This window comes from Sinohyriopsis cumingii, chromosome 7 (genome assembly GCF_028554795.1).
Source record: "Sinohyriopsis cumingii isolate HCF-2022 chromosome 7, ASM2855479v2, whole genome shotgun sequence".
Taxonomy (NCBI): domain Eukaryota; kingdom Metazoa; phylum Mollusca; class Bivalvia; order Unionida; family Unionidae; genus Sinohyriopsis; species Sinohyriopsis cumingii.
In genome coordinates, this window is record NC_142967.1 from 104,417,638 (window position 1) to 104,436,583 (window position 18,946).

Genomic DNA, 18,946 nt, shown 5'->3' on the forward strand with positions numbered 1-18,946 from the left:
AAAGATGAAAGTTCAAGGTCACTGATTGTCACTGAAAGACAAACGATTATCTCAGCACAATGACATTAGGTCTACATGAAATACATACTTAGCGTTGTGACTGGTTGGTATATGAGGTGAGGAAATATCCTATTGATTTTGAAACTCAGAGGTTAATGTCACTACTGAAATGAGAAAAGTTGAAGCTCTTGATCAGGTACCATAACTTCAAAGGTTATTGTCATAGTGGCTCAAAGGAAAATGGATGTATGATTTCTTCTGTAATGTGTTCCTTGAACAACTTCCTTGTACTTAGGGTAATAGTTGTGGGTTCTATAAGGTCACAGTCATCTTAAGGATAATAAGATTGTTTTTATTTGTATAAGTTTAGTTCAAGTACACATACCTTGACAAAAGGTTGTCATTGTTATGGGGGTTTAACGCCATTTTTCAGCACATGATAGGCTATACATGGCGGCCAGTATTAATGGTGCAGGAAGAACCTGAGAAAACCCCTGAAAGAACCACCGACCCACGAGAAGCTACTGGCAAGCTTTCTCACATACCTACATTGGCCAAATCCGAGACTCAAACCCATGCAAGCAGAGGTGAGATGGCAGTGATCTGTAACGGAGAGCGCTTTAGACCACTCTGCCACTTGTGGTCCCCTTGACAAAAGGTCAAATTCATTGAGACCCATTTCTTGTAATATCCAGTCAGTCATCGATTGATAGTTTCTAGAGGAGTATTAAAAATGAGACTGGAGTATAATGTGCTGTTTGTGTCATCCTTGCATATTTGTTTATGTATTTATTTTTTGTTTTTATTGTTAAACTGACATACTTACCTGTTGCATTTTTTGAAATAGCTTATTTATTTTCATAGTTAGAGGGTGATCTCTATTACTATCTTAATGATTTAAATATTATTCCATATATATCTTAATATTTATCACATGAAATTGGCTCTCTCTCATCAATGGATTGTTTAAACTGCTGTGCAGTCAAATTTGTTGTTATGATGAAGGATGAGTAGTGCAGAATTGTTATGTAAGAGGGAGTCCTCATATCCATCAAGACCGTTTAAAATCCCCATGACCTCCATTTAGTCTGATAAAATAAATCCATGCCTATGATATCCAATGTATGATTTTCCACTTCTTAGGTATATGCTGATGATGTATACCACCCACTACTTCCTAATCAAGGCTTAATATATAAGGTGGCTACAGCTTATGTGTATAGTCTCAAGGGAGCATTGCTGGCACTACTGTGATCTTTGAAATCATGTTTTACATCATCAGAGATGAGCAAGTGTCCTGATTATGTTGTGTGTTTATCTAAAATGTTCCTTGTTCTAAACTTCATATGTGCAACGTTGGTCCACCCATTTTGGCTTAAAAGGATTTCATCCATCATAAAATACTCCATTTATTGGTTAAAGTGCCATATAGATCAACCAATATCATGATTTCATTCATCAAAGCCCGTGATATACTATCTATTTTCTATCTATTTATGTCACTAAGAATATTTATGCTTCTTATAATAAGGCTCTATTGATATTTTGTTTTTCTGTCAGTTTGACCTTGAAAAAGCAAGGAAATGTTAAAGGAACATAACACAACCTCTAATCCTTAGAGGAAATGATTAATCAGAATGGTTACCACACTGGATATAGTGTCTACTTAGCTATTAAACCAGTACATACATATTTTAATAGAGGATGCTCATCAAGGGCATTTGCTTAGATAATTTTCTCAATGTATTTTACGACTTTGCATTAGTTCTATTTAAGGATATAAAGAGACGAAATATTTGTGATTAAGATTATAGGTATATGTGTGTTGGGATATTGTGATCATAGAAAAGGAGTGTCACGAACTCTTGTAAACTTGGATACTTAAGATTGGGGAGGGTGACTGTTTACTGGGCACTGCAGTAGTCTCTCAAAAGACAGAAGACAAAGAGTTTAAAAACACAAATAATGTTACATTTATTGACATATAACAATAATAATGCACACACTCACATCCCCACTAACACCACCTCTCGGGATGATAAATGTTAAATGAAATAAAATAAATAGAAAATAATTCAAGTCCTGTTATTCAGCTCTCTGTAGTTGTACATTTTTCTCATTGCACTACATTAGGAACTCAGCCAAAGTAAACTTTTCCACCTTTTTCCTTTTCAGTGTATATATATATATATATATATATATATATATATATATATATATATATATATATATATATATGTTCTAATTCTTTGATTTCCATTTTATATTTCTAACTTTTTCCTCCACTAGCCAAAATGCTTGGTGGGGTCTTATGGACATGTGCATTCCCACACACACTTCTGTCACTTTGTAGTCTCATAACACATCACTGTATGAACCACAGCTTGCTTTCAACGCAGCATATGTATCATGCAATAACACATGTTTTGGCTTTTTAATTTGTATGTCAGTATAGCTCAGTGAGTTATAATAACCTATGTTCACTCTGGGCAACATGCTTCGCCCAAACTGTTGATTTGACGGGTTTGTGTGATAAGGAGCATACTTTTTAAGATTTTCCAAGTTGTTGTCATCCTTATCATATTCTTTAATATTGTTATCTGAACTATCCAGTCCAGTTTTATTCTCAGTATTTTGATTCCTGGAATCCTATAAGCATTTTGAAAATAGATTCATGCATCTCCTCACAGACCTTGTAATCAACAGACAGACTTTGCTCCTTTCCCATTACATCTTTCACAAGCTGTGTTGTTCTTTTTGGAATTAGATCCAGGAAATATATTTTATCATGCATGTTGCCAGTCTGATATTGGAGATCATTGCATTTATTGGACCTAGTGTAGAACGTTAGCGAAACTGACATAATTTTATATCAAGGTCACTACGTGCTGGTATCATCTTGATGAAGGAAGCATGCATTCTTAATACTAGGTCATTTAAACATTTTCAGCCAGAATTTTAAAGATTACAAATCTTTATTGTGAAGTTTGATCAGGGAAACATTGCCTTCTTTATCGGAAGATTTGAAAAATCGGCAACTCCATTTCTCTGCGCTGGCATACAAGTTCTAGAATTTTGTCATCGGTCTCATGAAGATAGGTCATGTTATGTCCACCTGTCCTATAATGTTCTTACTTCATCTTTGTGTGTGGCATGAAGCCTATTTCTTATAGATCAATGGGCATTTTTCTCTGGCCTGTTTAATTGTTGGGGTGCCACGTTTACTTCAGGGAAGTTTGATTAATCCACTGTCTTCTACTTTTGAGGCCTCTTTGTGTGGTGGGGCTGATATTTGGGTCTTGGTGGGGGACTGGTGGTGGTATGGAGCAGTAAAGTTTGGTTGTCAGCTTATGCATCAAATTAGAGAAATTTGTGATACAGTAGACTTCTATGGACATGGGCCAGTGACTGAAAAATATTACACCTTCTGTGTTCTGAAAGTAATAGGTATATATCTAATCTGGAGTTTGCCAAATTTATTTAATTGCAAAGTCAATTTAGTGATGAAATGAAATATTAGTTAATAAGATTATACTATTTAATGTGTAACATCAAATGAATAGCTGTTTAACTTGTGATCATATTGTCATGAAAAGAGAACAGTGGTCAAGAAGCTTATGGTACTTAAACTGATTCTGGTACACTCTTCATCATGAGTGTATGTACGAAATCCATAGAGACTGATTCAAATGCTGCTAATGGTTGCCGCTCAAATTCTGTATCCCAACCATATGGTGATGACGAGTGATTTGAAATTGTGGTGTCAAGTTTATCTCTAATGGTTAGTACTTTGTCAAGGAAGAAATTTGCAAACATGTCAGGAAGGTTGACTGGAGAGAAGGTAGTTGGAAGTGGTGTAGATTTGTTCCTTGACATTAGCTTGATAGTAATCTCGAAGAGTTCTTTGCAGCTGGAACTATCCATGATCTTAGTACTGTAGTGGGCTGATTTCGCTGCATGGACTATATTTGTGACATTCTTCTTAGCAGCTTCATAGATTTGCTTATGAATATTGAATCTGGTGGAAAGCCAGAGCCTTTCAGCTTTACAGCAGTTTCTTTTAGCAGTGCAAAGCTGGTCCCTAACACTGCTATACCATGGATAATTGATACTCTGCACTTGTTAGCTGGGGATTGTTTGTCGAGCAATGAATGCAGGCAGTTATCAAGTTGTTCTGCTATAGAAGGTAAGCAAGTTGTTAGGTTTTCTTGGATGTCATGCATTAGTTTGGTTCTATTTGTCAAACAGAGGTTTCTCTTAGTAGCAGATAAAGGTGAAGGGTTAGGGACTGATACATCAAGATGGCTTATAATGCTGAGGTGATCTGATGCAAGTTCATGGGATACCAGGGAGGACCGTAGAATGTTATCATCAGGTCTGTGAAGAATCCAGTCTAAAATGTGACCATGTTTATGGGTGGGTTGGTTAACTGACTGTTTGAGGTTGAAAACATTAATGGAATCTATGAGTTTTTATGTGTTTGGGTTTCTGGGACAGTCAAAGTGAAAGTTGAAATCTCCAAGAATAATCAGGTTGCCACCTATCGAATTTCCATACTCCAGGCGATTCAGAAACTGCTCCAAAAAGAGAGATTCAGTCAGCTTGTTTTTTCTACTAGGAGGAGGTCGGTATAGGCATCAAAAATGGACTGACCTTTGCTCCAGTATGAGTGTGGTTTGGACTAGTTCAAACGATGTGTGGTCGAAATTGAATGTTGTGGTGTGGTTAAGATGTTTGATCATAGAGTTCTTTGTGATGACAACAATTCCACCTCTGCGAGAGTTACGGTGGAATGACTTGATATAGTAACCAATGGGTGTTAGATTCGCACACTTGGGCTCATCGCTTGATGTTTTTAGCCATGTTTCTGTCAGGAAAAAGACATAAATATTCTGGTCGTTGATAAACGTAACTATTTCTGTGCGCTTTTCTGGTGGTCCTACTTACTGGGCATTGAATAATGCAATATGCAGAGGTATCTCTTGAATAGTTGACATGAAGGTTGACGAATTAATAGGAATTTGAATTAGGTTATCTAAATTAACAGTCAAATTTTTCAATTGTTGAGTTGGAAAGGGCATAAGGGAGATAACTGGAATTCTTCTTCCTGTTCTACGCTGGGCAGCTTTTAGCTACGGTGTTGTAGCCTCAATTTGTACTAGTCAGCTTTGAAACATTTTTTCTTTCGCTTCTGTTTACATTTAGGTAATGATGAATGTAGTCCCAGTCCGTTTAGTCTAGAGCACAATGTAGTGTGGAGAGCCAAGGAGTGGTCATTTAAAGCAATTAATGAGGGTCCATCATAGCATAAACAGGTTGACTGGTAAGTATCACGTGATGGCGGTTTGTTCAAATGGAAGTTGTAGCAGTGGAGCAAGACAGCTGAGAAAAAGTCTTAATTGTTCTCGTTTCCAAAACAAGGAGATGAAGAAACACATACAAATTGAACAGCCAATACATAGTGAACACAAAAAACGTAGATGAAGACAGGCAACAAGCATAAATATCATGAAAACGGCATAAAAAATGGAACAGCTGCATCAAGCCGGTTAAGCAATAGCAGCCATCTTGAATACATCCAACTGATCTATTTTTTTTGCTGTTTAATGTAAAATAAATTGTAAAATCATATCATTTGCAAGTATATTTGAATACATCTGATTTATTCTTGCAGGAAAGAAAGGCCAGTTTAAAACAAATAATGTCCTTGTAACTGAAGGCGGTAAACTGAAGTGCCCAAAAATATTTCATGTTGCATGTGACATCGCCAGCATCATTAAAGCTGCTAAAGATGGACTAGAAAGAGCAGACCAGCGTAAAATGAAGACTGTTGTTATTCCCCTTCTTTCAAAGGGTAATTAAATATAACATTGTTATGGGCATGGGTATATAGAAATGGTCATATATGGTCACCTGCATCTCTCAAAAGTCAACTAAAATAGAAGAAGCTATGGTCGCACCATGTATCCTACCATCATATCAGTCTGGGCCAGCGTCTGTGATGTGTCCTTTGGAAAAACACTTTGCACCAATTGCCTTGGCACTAAATAATACATTTATGTTGGTATGCCATAAAACAGTCAATCAAACCATGAATATCTGAAACACATTATATTTTCCTTTGATTAGAACTATTAGATTTATGTTAAGGTTTAAAACAAAAGTAGTATTTCGCAAAGTTTCTAGAGCTACTTGGTCTTATAATTACCAAGTTGCAAGGGTGTTTGATTCTCATACATTTATTTCCACATATGGCAGAGTGTATTATGTGAAGATGATGTCTGCCCATCCATTCATCTACCAATATATTTGTTACCAACTCTGTTTCTGTACAATAACCTGAATTCTCCAGCATGTACAGCTACCAAACATTGTGGATGGCTTGCAGTTGGTCTAAGAAAAAATTATATTGATCCTGTGGTCAAGCATGCAAAAGTCAAAGTCACTGTAACAGGGAAGAAATATGATTTATGTACAATAGTTTAAGCTATCCACTATAACAGTTGCCGAACTTTGTGCTTTGTGCATGCGATAAGGAAGAATCATATTGATTTCAGGAACAAAATCAAACTCCTTGACCAAACGTTGTGAATGGCTTGCACTTATGGTATTAAATAAACATTTAGATTCTGATGTCAAATCATCAGAGCTCATGGTCATTATAAGCCTAATAAAACAATAAGGTTTGTGCACATGAGGGATTTTTTCAAGATCGCTTACCTTGACCAAAGATTTAGGTCATTGAAACCCTTTGGCCAATGTACTTCAGCGTCAGCCATAACCTGCGAGTACCTACACAAAGGACTGTTAAACAGTGAGGTGGACATGTGCCAATCAAAATACTTTTATTCCAGAGTGCTATATGCGTATAGATTCTTGTACGTTATGTCCACTGCATTTTTCATTTACAATGTGCATGTTCAGTTTTCTCCAATTTTAAACTAATGACTTACCAGATTTGTTAGACACAAAATTCTTAGAACCAGATTCTTATTGGATGAAATATCACCAACTGGTAAATATTTTAATTTGGTTTTGTTTTTGGTTGTTTATGATAAAGCACATCATATAGGTTATTTAGTGTCAAGGCAATTGGAATTTTTTTCATTGTCTTCTTTTCATGTTTTTATTATTTTTGACTGTCTTAGGATTGATTGACGTGTTGTCTATCAGTTTACATCTTTGATATTTATTTCTTGTCAATTATAGTCATATTTACAGGAAATCGTTCAATATATAACGAAGGGAGTAGTGTCTGGGTTAGGTGAAAAAAATCAGGATAATTAACATTTTGAGGTTATATCAAATTGCAAGCATAAAATATAATGTTAATGTCACTAAATTTACGTCATGGCAATTTACGTATGAATGGTAGTGTAGTGTTCATCTAGATGTTTCCAAAAATAAAGTAAATTACTGCAGAAGCAACATTTGCCAACAAATTCAAACAGCATTTTAAAGGATGTCTGAAAGGCTAACAAGTACAGCATAATGATCTGACTAACAGATGGGTGAAAAAGTACAACTCAGGATACTTGAATGTCCAAATTCTGACAACTGTTGAGCTTATATTACCAAAATATGAAATCAAACTAAACAGACCAAATATCATTCAAATAAAGTCATGGGGACATGATTAATGGATGGTCTATAATGAATCCATATGTTTTCAGGAATAATTGTTACAATCTAAGGATGCCTCAGTCTTGTCAGCTCATCTCTCTGTCTGTCTGCTTGATATGTCAGTCTGTATATAGCTAATACTTTAAAGAACATTTGGTTTATTTAACTGAAAATCAAGAATAAATCAACATAGACAGTATATGCGCGATCCAGACAAGTGATGTCTTACAAATGATAATTAGTTATCGACTCTTATAAGCCTATCAACAGTAATTGGAAATTAACATTTGATTAAAATAAAATACGATATGGTTTTTGTTCAGCATTTAAACAATATTGTTGGCTGACATCATATTGTCAGATAGAATATACATGCACAAACATATATCATACTTGAATAATCATTGTGATACATTAAATGATAAAAATAAGACTTTGTTTCTATCTTTAACATCAACTGGAATGTTCAGTAGACTCTGAACTGAACGTAGATTGTGGCTAGTCTTTTTAGTTCAGTGAAGGTTTGGAGGTGTCGTTAGAGTTCATCTTTACACTCATCAGATACGGGATATAGTACTGTTCTTGAAACCTTCAATAAGATCTTTTTATCAACATGGAAAATGATCTTTCTGTATCTGCATTGTTGATTTTGTCACATTGGTTAGAATGTTTCAGCATGTCAGTCAAGTTTTTCGATTGAGCTTTGCATTTGGGGATTGTTCTGATGCTGTGTGGTTTTATTATATTAACAGATGTCACACACTCATAGTCACTTAAATACTGATATAGTGTTTGCGATCTGTGCAAAGAATAAAATGCTCTTCCTTATTTATGTGTTTCACCAGATGAAACACTATCAGATAGGATTATACAAATTAGTTTAGCTGTGCCTTGGTCTCGAGGAGTCAGTGCCCATGACAGAAATTGATAATAACTTGTCTAATCATAAAAGCTTGCAGAAAATGTCTGAAAATTAAAAAATGTGAATAAAAGAAAATAAACAAGTCATATAAACTAATATATCTGTTTTTCAGCTGGTACCCATTGCATACTTGTAGTATAGATTGCAAGTTTCCATAGGTAAATATTTCTTGATTCTGCTGAGAAGGGCAATTTTGGATGACAGTATTTTACTAAGCTTATCAATATGGTCATTCCATAATAAATTATCTATGGACACACCTAAGTGCTTTTCATGTTTGACATTTTGTAATGAATGACAGTACACAGACAGCAAACAAAAATAGAAGAGCACAGGTTATTAAAAGTCAATAAACATATTTTGTTCCAGATTTTAGACTCTTTGGTCTCACATCTAAGGCAGACCAATATGAACTGCAAACAGATGAACCTTTGCAAAAAGTAGGATAAGATGGGCATTTGGAATAAAGAATGATCTCAAAATGAAAATAATGGGTCCAACTTTTACCCTTCTGCTCAAGCACGAGCCAAATAGCTAATGAAAAGTGAGGTTTCTAACACAGCTAGGCATTAAGTTGTTCGAAAATCACTTGGAAGTTGATGTATTAGGATGTATTCAGAAATAGCTTTCAGAATGTGTTTCCTACTCGAATTTCAGCGAAAACGACAAAAAACCTCCAGGGGTTAATGTGTTAATTGAAGAAAAGGAACTATTTTTCATATGTACTCTTTATCCATACCAGAATAACACTAGCAAATTATTTATACAAATTAACACATGATTATTGGTACATCTTATCAAACACAGATACATTTTCATATCATGATGACAGAATAACATTTTTATAGTTTTAATTTGCATGAATCATGTTTACACAGTATCAATACATTTATGTACATTCATGACATTACAATTTTAATTTTGTATGCAAGTGTGGAATATAGATATAGCGAAGTTGTTAATTGCTCATCCTATAAACAATGATGTGATTAGTATAAAAATGACATATAATTGTTCATTTACAAAAAATATTGTAAAGGAATGATGTATTCATCCCTGAAGAGCATCCATAAAGATGATGCAAAAGCTCTAGAAGGAATAAAGCATGGATATTTTCTGATCTTCTGCTACATCAACCTAATATATATATATATATATATATATATATATATATATGCACACTAGTTGTCACATACAATATGCATAATTAAGATAAAAAAATATTCTTGTCTCTGCTTATCATTATTAGATTTGTAGGTCCCCTTATTAAATGGCAAACATTATGTTAAAACTGCTTATAATATATGTACAAAAAAATTATTAGTCCCTTTTTGCTCAAATGACCTCTTGTTCACGCAAACTCATGCTTATAAGAGGAAACCCTTGGTCACGTGAGCAAACTCTTGCCAATTTTTGAAGTGCTTACTCATGTAATTGTCAGATTTTTAAGAATTATATTACTTAAGTGGGTTTTGTTTAATTTGCACATTAAAATGTACATGAGACTAACATGACTTGGAGCTCTTGTGAGAATCTCATTTGCAAAAGGGTAGACAATTTTGTTTGGTGAACCTTAGGTTAATTTTAACATTAGTCTTTACATAAGTGGAGAACCTGGAGAATATACCATCGCTAGACCACTATTGTTTATTTATTTCTTTATCTCTTGATCTTGTTATAAATTATGGGCATGAAATTATGAGATTTAGGGATTTTATGTCCCTGGAGAATATATTATGTGACTTTGAAGAAAACAAATTATTCTTAGCATAACTTTATCATGCTTTATCTCTTCACTTTTATTTTGTTTATATTGTTTCCATTTTACTGCAGTGATTATTTTTGTGTCCTTCAATACATAAAAACACACAGAATTAAAAAATGTTCAATTTGCTCGAAACAATTTTGTTTTTATTTGGTCTAATATTTCCTCAAAATGATTAGACTGTAGAAAGATTTTTGATCTGGAAGATTTAAAGGTTTTCAGTTGCAAAATGCATTGGTGTAAGCTTTGTTATTAGTTGTCTAAAATATCTATGTGATGGTTTGCTATTCTGTCTATTTAATTACAAACTGTTACTATAGCTTTTCATTCAGAATATAGACTATATTTATGTTTACTGTCCATATTGCAGGAATTCAAGCATTTAATTCCCATTTCCTATATTTACCATAGCCAATAATATTAAAGTTCTATTATAAACCAACCAATCAAAACTAAATGGTTTTTAGCAAGAATAAAATGCACAAACATTGTTTCCTCATGCAGAATAGTGAACTCACAGTATGTTACCTGGATGCAGCACAATATTATTCTGCTGTATATACCGTTGGTATTGTTGAAGGTTGATTCCAGAATGAAACTAACTCCTGCAGCAAGATTTGCAAATCATTATATATCATACAGAGGGTATTTCAATCAGTTTTTGGAAATTCTCTGACCATGAGTGGCAACAAGTTCAGAAATAAGATGCTTTTGAAAGATTTTATGGACTGTTTAAAGCTTGAACATATTTTTAAAACGAAACACTAAAGAAAATGTTGTTTCAGATAATTTAGAGAGCATGACATTTTGTGTAGTATCACAGGAGTAATTTTATGCCTACATAACGATATTGTAACTACATGTATACTCTGATATTGTTAACTTTTCCTTCAGATACTTTCAAGATAGATGTCAGTAAATTCCACGAGGAAATAAAGAAGGCAATAAAAGAATTGTCCGCAGTCTTGAACGTTGTTCAGTCAGTTACACTTGTCAGTGGAGACAAGTGTGATCTACCATTGCTTAGTAAAGTAGTTCAAAAGGATAGCAATATACATGGAACTGAAAAAAAGCCAGGTTGGTTCTAATTTAGGAATTGAATTTCTCCTTTATGTATTATAACATAATTTTCAGCAAGGGTCCTGAACCCACAGCTTGCAGAAACTGAGGGTTGAGCTGAAACCAGTGTAGGTCCAGGAGAATAAAGCGATTCTAGGAAAAAAAATCTATTGATCAAACAAGTTGGTCAAAACATAAATGGTGAATGATTGAATAACTGAAAAAACACAAATGCATGCATGAGAGAGGGAAAGAGACATAAAAAAATTTCCAGGTGGACTTAAGGCAGATTTCAGACAGAATTTTTAAGTTTCCTGCCTAAACCATAATCTGCTTATTAAAGAAGTTTAGGCGAATTTAAAACAAACTTTAGCTGGATTTGAGGCCGAATATGCAGATTAGTTGTCTTTAGAGTCCGCTTAAACAAAAACAAAATACATCTGAGATTTCCACCTTAAATAAAAATCCACCTGAAATATAATCCTGTCTGAGATTTCTGCCTCAAATTAAAATACACTTGAGGTCTCCACCTAAAAAAAGCTGCCTAAAATGTTAGCTTAAAAATCATCTCAAAAAAATCCTCAGATTTCTCATTTAACATGCTAGCCGTTACTGTTGTGCTGGCAATAGTTGAAATATTTATGGCAAAAATTGCAAAATGCTAGTCCTGGCATTCAATTTTCTTACATATTGAACAATTACATTCCCATCTATTTTGTGTCATGTTATTCTCATTTCCACTCATTTTTCCAATGGTTATTCAAACTTGTGTCCCACTCAAAAATTCGAAATGTCACGTTTGGCAAGGACGTTCATTTCCATTGGTTTCTGCTACAAGAAGTTTCATTGGCAACTACAGACTTTTGACCAATCAGAAGCTCTTTACAGCAATCATCTGTTAAATAATATATGGAACAAATGCTTGGACAGGTGATTTTAAAACAATTTGGAGTTGTAATGATAAAAGACCCATATCGTGGAAACTCTCAGGTCCAGTGAAATTCTGCTTTAAAACGAAAAGAATATTGCTGTCTGAGGGCAGTTAAATCCAATTCAAGTTTGAAAAAATGAAAAATAACAAAGAAACGTGTGAAAGAAGTTATTGTTCCCAAAATGAACAATAAAATTAGAGCTATCAGAAACGGGAAATATAAATTTTGCTGAAAATCATTCAAGATATACAAGAAAGAAAAAATAAAATATATTAAAAAGGAATTAAGGTTCATTTTTATATGAGTAAAGTAATTTTTGTTCTTGATATTTTTCATTGAAATTTCAGTGATATTGCAATCACACAGTCTCACTGATATATGTTTTCAACAATTTTGGCAAATCTCTGAAATGAAATTTCAATCACAAATTCTCACTGATATTTTCAGAAATTTTGGCAAAATCTCATTGAAATTTGGTGAAGTACCATAATTTTGGTGCCAAAAAAGACATTTTTGTGACTTTTATTGAAATTTCACTGAGTCACATTTTCACTATCGCATGATTTTTGTAGAATATATTTTAATAGGAAGCAAAAGAAATATTACTAAATATAAGATTAAGTTCAAAATCCACCATACACCACATTCTTGAGGTCCAAAGAGTCATCTGTGCTTGTAGTTCTTTTGATAAAGTTCAAACTTATGCCTAACGTTTCTGTTAAAATCAGTCTAAGTCTGAAATCCATTTTACAGTAGGAAAATCAACTGGACAATCAGAACTTTTCCATCTAACAGTTATCCTTGAGGAGAACTATAAGAAATAGTATGCTTAACTATTAGATGGATTCAGTCTGTCACATTAGCCGTATTCCCAGTCCATCTAAAGTCCATCTGAAATGTGTTTTTTTTTAAAGTGGAATACACACAGAATCCACCTAAAATCCAGACAGAATCCGCCTAAAATATTCGTACAGGCAGTGAGAGGGGGAAAGAAAGGGTAAAGGCTTAACTAATTTTGGTACTCTCCACTGATCTACATAAATGTTCTTTGTTTTGCTTGTAATGTGATCAATCTCTTAAAGCAAAAACTTGTTTCAATTCAATCCATAATAATCCTGTCCCATCAACAAAGCATTGCATACTTGTTAGTCAGTTCAGACAACCACACATATCATGTATAAATACATGCTCTACAAGATGGATAATTGCACTCCATATTTCATGATGAATGCATTGTATTTCATTTATTGAAAATATGAGCTCTGACACATGTACCACATTTCAGTCTTAAAAAGATATTTGAAATTTTTATAACTTTTTCATTGGTGTACATATATATCGATAGCAATGTCAATCTGTCAGACTGATCATAGAGAAGGTTCTTCCACAACCTTACTGTGATATTTGTTTTCCCAAACTTCATATATGCCTTACTGATGGATAGAGGCAAAAACTTGTCAATTTTGGAGATGCTGTACGCAGGATCCAAGAGGCTGGAGCGGGAAATTAGATGTTTTTGTTCTGCATGATTAGTTTATCCTTGAAATCTGATTAAAAAAAGGCAAAAAAGCCTTATTTGTATCAGATTTCAAGGATAAAATACACTTGGGCAGAATAAGCTCCCTATTTATTGGAAGGTCGATAGGAGAAAGGTCACATTCACTGGGCCATATATTGCAATTTCTGTTTTACTTTCCACTCAAGAAATCAGGTTTCCTGGATCCAATTTTTGTGAACTAGGTCATGTACACGTGAGCAGATTCACTGATATATTGTTTCTCAAGTCCAGAGATCAAAGTTCAAAGTCTCTGAAGAACAAAAGTTTTATCTTGGATTCCACTTGAGCGGTGCACATTTTTCAGTTTTACTGCACCTAATAAACTGCATAATTGCATTATACTTGAAGTTGGGCAGCTCAAAGGTCAAGGTCACTGATGGTAATTTGCAAAGTTACCTTTACAATTGTAATATATAGGCGTGGATGTGTATCATCAACTTTGTGATGGCCAAGATATTCAGATGTAAAAGCCCACACTGCAGTCATAGGTACCTTACCTCTTGAATCAATACTTGCTAGTCCTTTGTAGGAAGACACCTGTTTTATAAAATCAAATTATATCAGCAACATCATACCTATAAAATGCTGAAATGCACATTATTATACCAATATTCTATACAAATATAGTACAGTTTTGGTTAATGGCACATTAATACAAGAGTAAAATAAATAAAAATGTGCCTTTTAACTTTTTGTTTAGTGTTATTTTGGTGTTTTTCTCTTTAATGTACCTATTAAAGGTGTTATTTGTACATAAGTACATTTTTGACTGTGCTTTTTGAATAATTTGACATTGATTGGTTAGGTAGCCTACATAAGGCTAATTAATTGTGATAATGCAATGACTGTTTGTTCAGGCATGGAGTGTGGTTACTCTAAATTAAGTATGCCAAATATTCTGAGTAAAAAGTAGGTACTGTATCATTTTAGCTCACCTGCATTTGGAATCAAGACAATTTATGGTATCATCCTTCTTCTCCAATCTTTGCCCATTATCTGTTCATAATTGCTAATTAGAATATTCTTTTACCAACCACTTGACCAGGTTGCATATCGTTCCACAGGACCTTTTAAATTTATTCAGAAGACATTCTTGTATGAAGGACTTTGAAATTTGAAACAAATTATGCCAACCTGTATTCAAATATAGCAGCAGTAAATACAATTGGAACAAAACATAACTTTAAAACTTCATCTGAAACATTGAACAGAAATTTTCCTAGCATGAAGGCCTTTATGATTCATATAATTCATTCCATTTGGCCATTAAATGTGGCTTCCATTGCAAAAACAGGTAAAATGATTAACTAACTAAACTATTTATACACAACTTTCTCTCCCATGCTCAAATTGGTACCTTTGATTGGAATATTGCTATAAATACACCACCACATGATAATGCAGTGCTATCATTGTCAGTCTAAATCAATGTAACCACGTTGGTAGCATTCATGACTGCTGTTTGATATTTACACTTAAGAGGGTTGTTTATTTGAACATTATCAAAGATAATAGTGTGGTTTCCAGCTTTTATAATATTGAGCAAAGAATGTAGTCACTCTGCTTCACACCAGATCATTGGTGTTCTGATACTGTTCAAATGTACAGGATAAAATGAGTACAGTTATCACTGTTATTATTATTATTAGTAGTAGTAGTAATAATATTAGTAGTAGGAGGTATGGTCAGTTTCATGAAATTTTTGCAATTCAATCAGCTTTTATACAGTAGTTTTCCCAGTATTTTACTAAGATTTGTTTTTGATATGTAATGGACATTTAGTATTCTCTCTCTAATGAACAAATGTTTGTGTCTTTTAACATCATTTCCTTAAAAAACATGTCATCCTGGTGTTACCTGTAGTTCATACCTACTTATAGAAGATGTTGATCGCTTGAGTATTAGGTAAATGGTGCTACGATATGGTTGTATCAAAAGGAAAAAAAGAAAGCAAGTCTTCATTGAGTCACTTCACTTTTGGAAGTGGCAGTCTTACATTTGCTGAAACCCCTAACTATTCTGTCCATGTTTTTTTGGGATGGGGGAATGGCCGGGAGGCGCGGGGCAGATGAAGAGGTTGTTGCCAGATTGTTACATCTGAGATATTATGAATAAATTGATGGTAGGATAAGAATGGTACAAGAGGACGCTTTTAAATAAATATTATATAACATATACGTTCAGTAAGTTTGCATATCAATGGCAGTTGAAGTCACTAATGTAGTTGTTTTTCACAAAGAAAATTGTTCTACGATAAAGTCACACTTTTAACAAAATACACCTTGATAACATCTGCACATAATATACTTCAGTTTAAAGGAATAAAGACAGACATTTAATAAACCTCAATTAATGTACAGCAACTGTCCATAATGTTACATGGGTTTTCAATGTAGCTGCTGTGTTACAAGTTATTAGACCCAGGTGGCTCATTTTATTTTAACTGATTGTTGGTTAGGTAACAGACCTTTGCTTCTTTCTTTGTCTTATCAGCCCATGAGGCTTCCCTTAAAAGCATTAGTATGCAAAGGTGTTTCCTCAACAAGGTGTCATCTTCACTTTTTCACAAAACAAATGACTCTACATGTGAATGCTCATGTTTCAATAAAAGAGTTGTTTTTCATGCAGTGTGCATTGTTCACAAAGACTCATTATTTCGTGAAAAAGCATCATTGCTCATTAAAGGAATTTTTCACAAAGAGTGCATTTATACATTGTTGCAAGCCTTTCAAGAACAAGGTGGCTTTATTCATTTTCTTCATTAAAATTGCATTATTCTTTAATGTAATTTTCTCCCCAAAACAGCTCCCTATCCATGTCTATGCAAATGTTTTAAAGGTTTTCTTATTTGTTTCATGAAAAAAGAATGACACATGCAAACAAGTTTGTTCATAAAAATACTTTCATTTGTTCATCTCATTGGTGCAAGACTTACAAAAATGGTGCTAACAGCTGCTTCGCTTGGCACTCAGCATTAAGAGGTTAGTGTTAGGACTGGTCTGCCCGGTGTCAGGATAATGTGACTGGGTGGGACATCATGCTACATGTCTGCGGCATGATGCCCCAGTGCTAGACATCACTATAAACTGCCACATTGCAGACATCGTAGTGATATGACTGGAAAATTGTTAAAGCTATGTTAAAAATCCAAATCACATTACACATCATCTCCTTGGTGCACTTCCATATGTAAAAGAACGTGGTTACATTTGTCATGAAGATTCAAACAGTATCATCTATCCAATTCATCGTGAAAAAGACAGCTTCTTATTGAAAACTTTGACTTCTTCACATAAAGGGCACTTCAGGCAAACATTTCCTTTTCTTCATGTTAGTGAAATGGATAGCATGTAGGTTCTGCTTAAATCCTTTGATTCCGGGTCTTCTATTAATAGATAGTATTTGACTGCAAATAATTCTTCTGTCATTTTTTCATGAGATGGAGTGTAATGTTGTTATTTAACAGATGTCTTTGTGTAATGAGACATTACATAATTTGCATGAACAATGGAAGGTTGTTGGATATTCAAGTCTACAGTCAGTCACTAAGCAAATAGTCATTATATATCATGCTCAAATTCAATTTGTCACAACTTACACATATCTCAACCAGTTTTCATAAACTATTTAGCTGGCAGTAAATCATTACTGCCAATTCACTTGAGAGAAAGGTCAACATAAACTACTTTGATTTTATCTAATATATTATGCTAGAATGTAAGTGTGGTTGTCTTTCCTTTGTTGACAAGTTAGTTTATTGAGTTCCATACCTTTCTTTAAATTTGTTACATTATATGTCAATACATTGTCAAATATGGCCTCCATTAAAAAAACTAGAAGCAAGCTTAAAACGACCGAGTCTAAAAAATTACTGAATTGAACTCGATAAAATTTGACACGAGGCATTCTGTTATTAAGACATTTAATATTTATGTAATTGATGCTGATCCACAACAAAATATACCTGTAATTTCTATATAAAAAAAGTGAAACCATTAAACAATGTTGTTTGAAAAACCACTTAGCAGAATTGAATTGTATTTTACAGAAATTATCCTGTATCAACAACTTTCAGATTTGTAAAGACAGTGCTGATCCACAATCAAATATGATAGCTGTTACAAGAAATAGAAAAAACATTCAAGCAACATCTTATAAACAACTAAAACAAATTGGAAAAATGTCATGGAATATGGAACCTTCAAGTTTGTATAACTCATGCTGGTCGGACAGCCAATGTTGCAGCTTTGACTAAAAATGGAGAAACAATTCTAAAACATATTTGTATGAAAACCCATTATATGTAAACAGAATTTTACCAAATTTGAGAGAAAGAAACCTGAAACAGTATATGGTTAATGTATGTCATTTTATGATGTAGTTGATACTAGTATGCAACCCATCATCTTTTCTCCAATCATATATAAGGAATTCTAACCATTAATTTAATGATTCTATATTTCTGTACTCTTTCTTGTACTTTTTATATACCTATAAAAGAACATTAATATATTTACATTTTGTATTGTAGAACTACATTAATTTTTTACATTTATATGGAAATGCATATCCTCCTAATTTATTTATTTATTTATTCCAACTTTTAAAATTTGTAGAATTTACTCTGCACTATGTAGTCAGACTTGGCCTGACATACCATTAAACTCTACATTTAATATAATCCAGCATGTACTCTATACATAATACACTGCATCGTACTTCAGTATCATTAATACTGTCAACATGTTGTGGTAAATATAAAGTGATACACTTATACATAAAATGTCTGTGATATGTACTGGAACATATCATGATATCTGAAATGTGAAATTCAGGTCTAAATAATCCTAATCCATTGATAATTATTTTCGCCATTCTCTGAGTGAAACACGGGGATATATTGATACAGTAAGTCTGTACTTTGGATTAGCAGCAATAGGTACTGAAGTTGTTGGTTCAGTGTTTTCCACACATGTAATGCTGATATAATGTGTGTGTGGAGATGATTAACAGAAGGCTCCCGATCCATATAAAAAAGGTAAAAGCCACACATTCACACACCTTGTCTAGTAAGCATGAGTTATCCA

At 33.6% G+C, this 18,946-nt stretch overlaps 1 protein-coding gene across 2 annotated transcripts in view; it reads left to right on the top strand.

Annotated features, from left to right (window-relative positions):
- The window catches only part of LOC149795857 (uncharacterized), a 114,814-nt gene that overhangs the window by 19,632 nt on the left and 76,236 nt on the right, over nucleotides 1–18,946 (top strand). For both annotated transcript variants that reach the window (XM_089965783.1, XM_089965784.1), the window contains exons 4-5: nucleotides 5,675–5,854; nucleotides 11,205–11,387. In XM_089965783.1, the coding sequence (XP_089821909.1) occupies nucleotides 5,675–5,854; nucleotides 11,205–11,387 (363 nt within the window). The remainder of the gene's footprint in view (nucleotides 1–5,674; nucleotides 5,855–11,204; nucleotides 11,388–18,946) is intronic.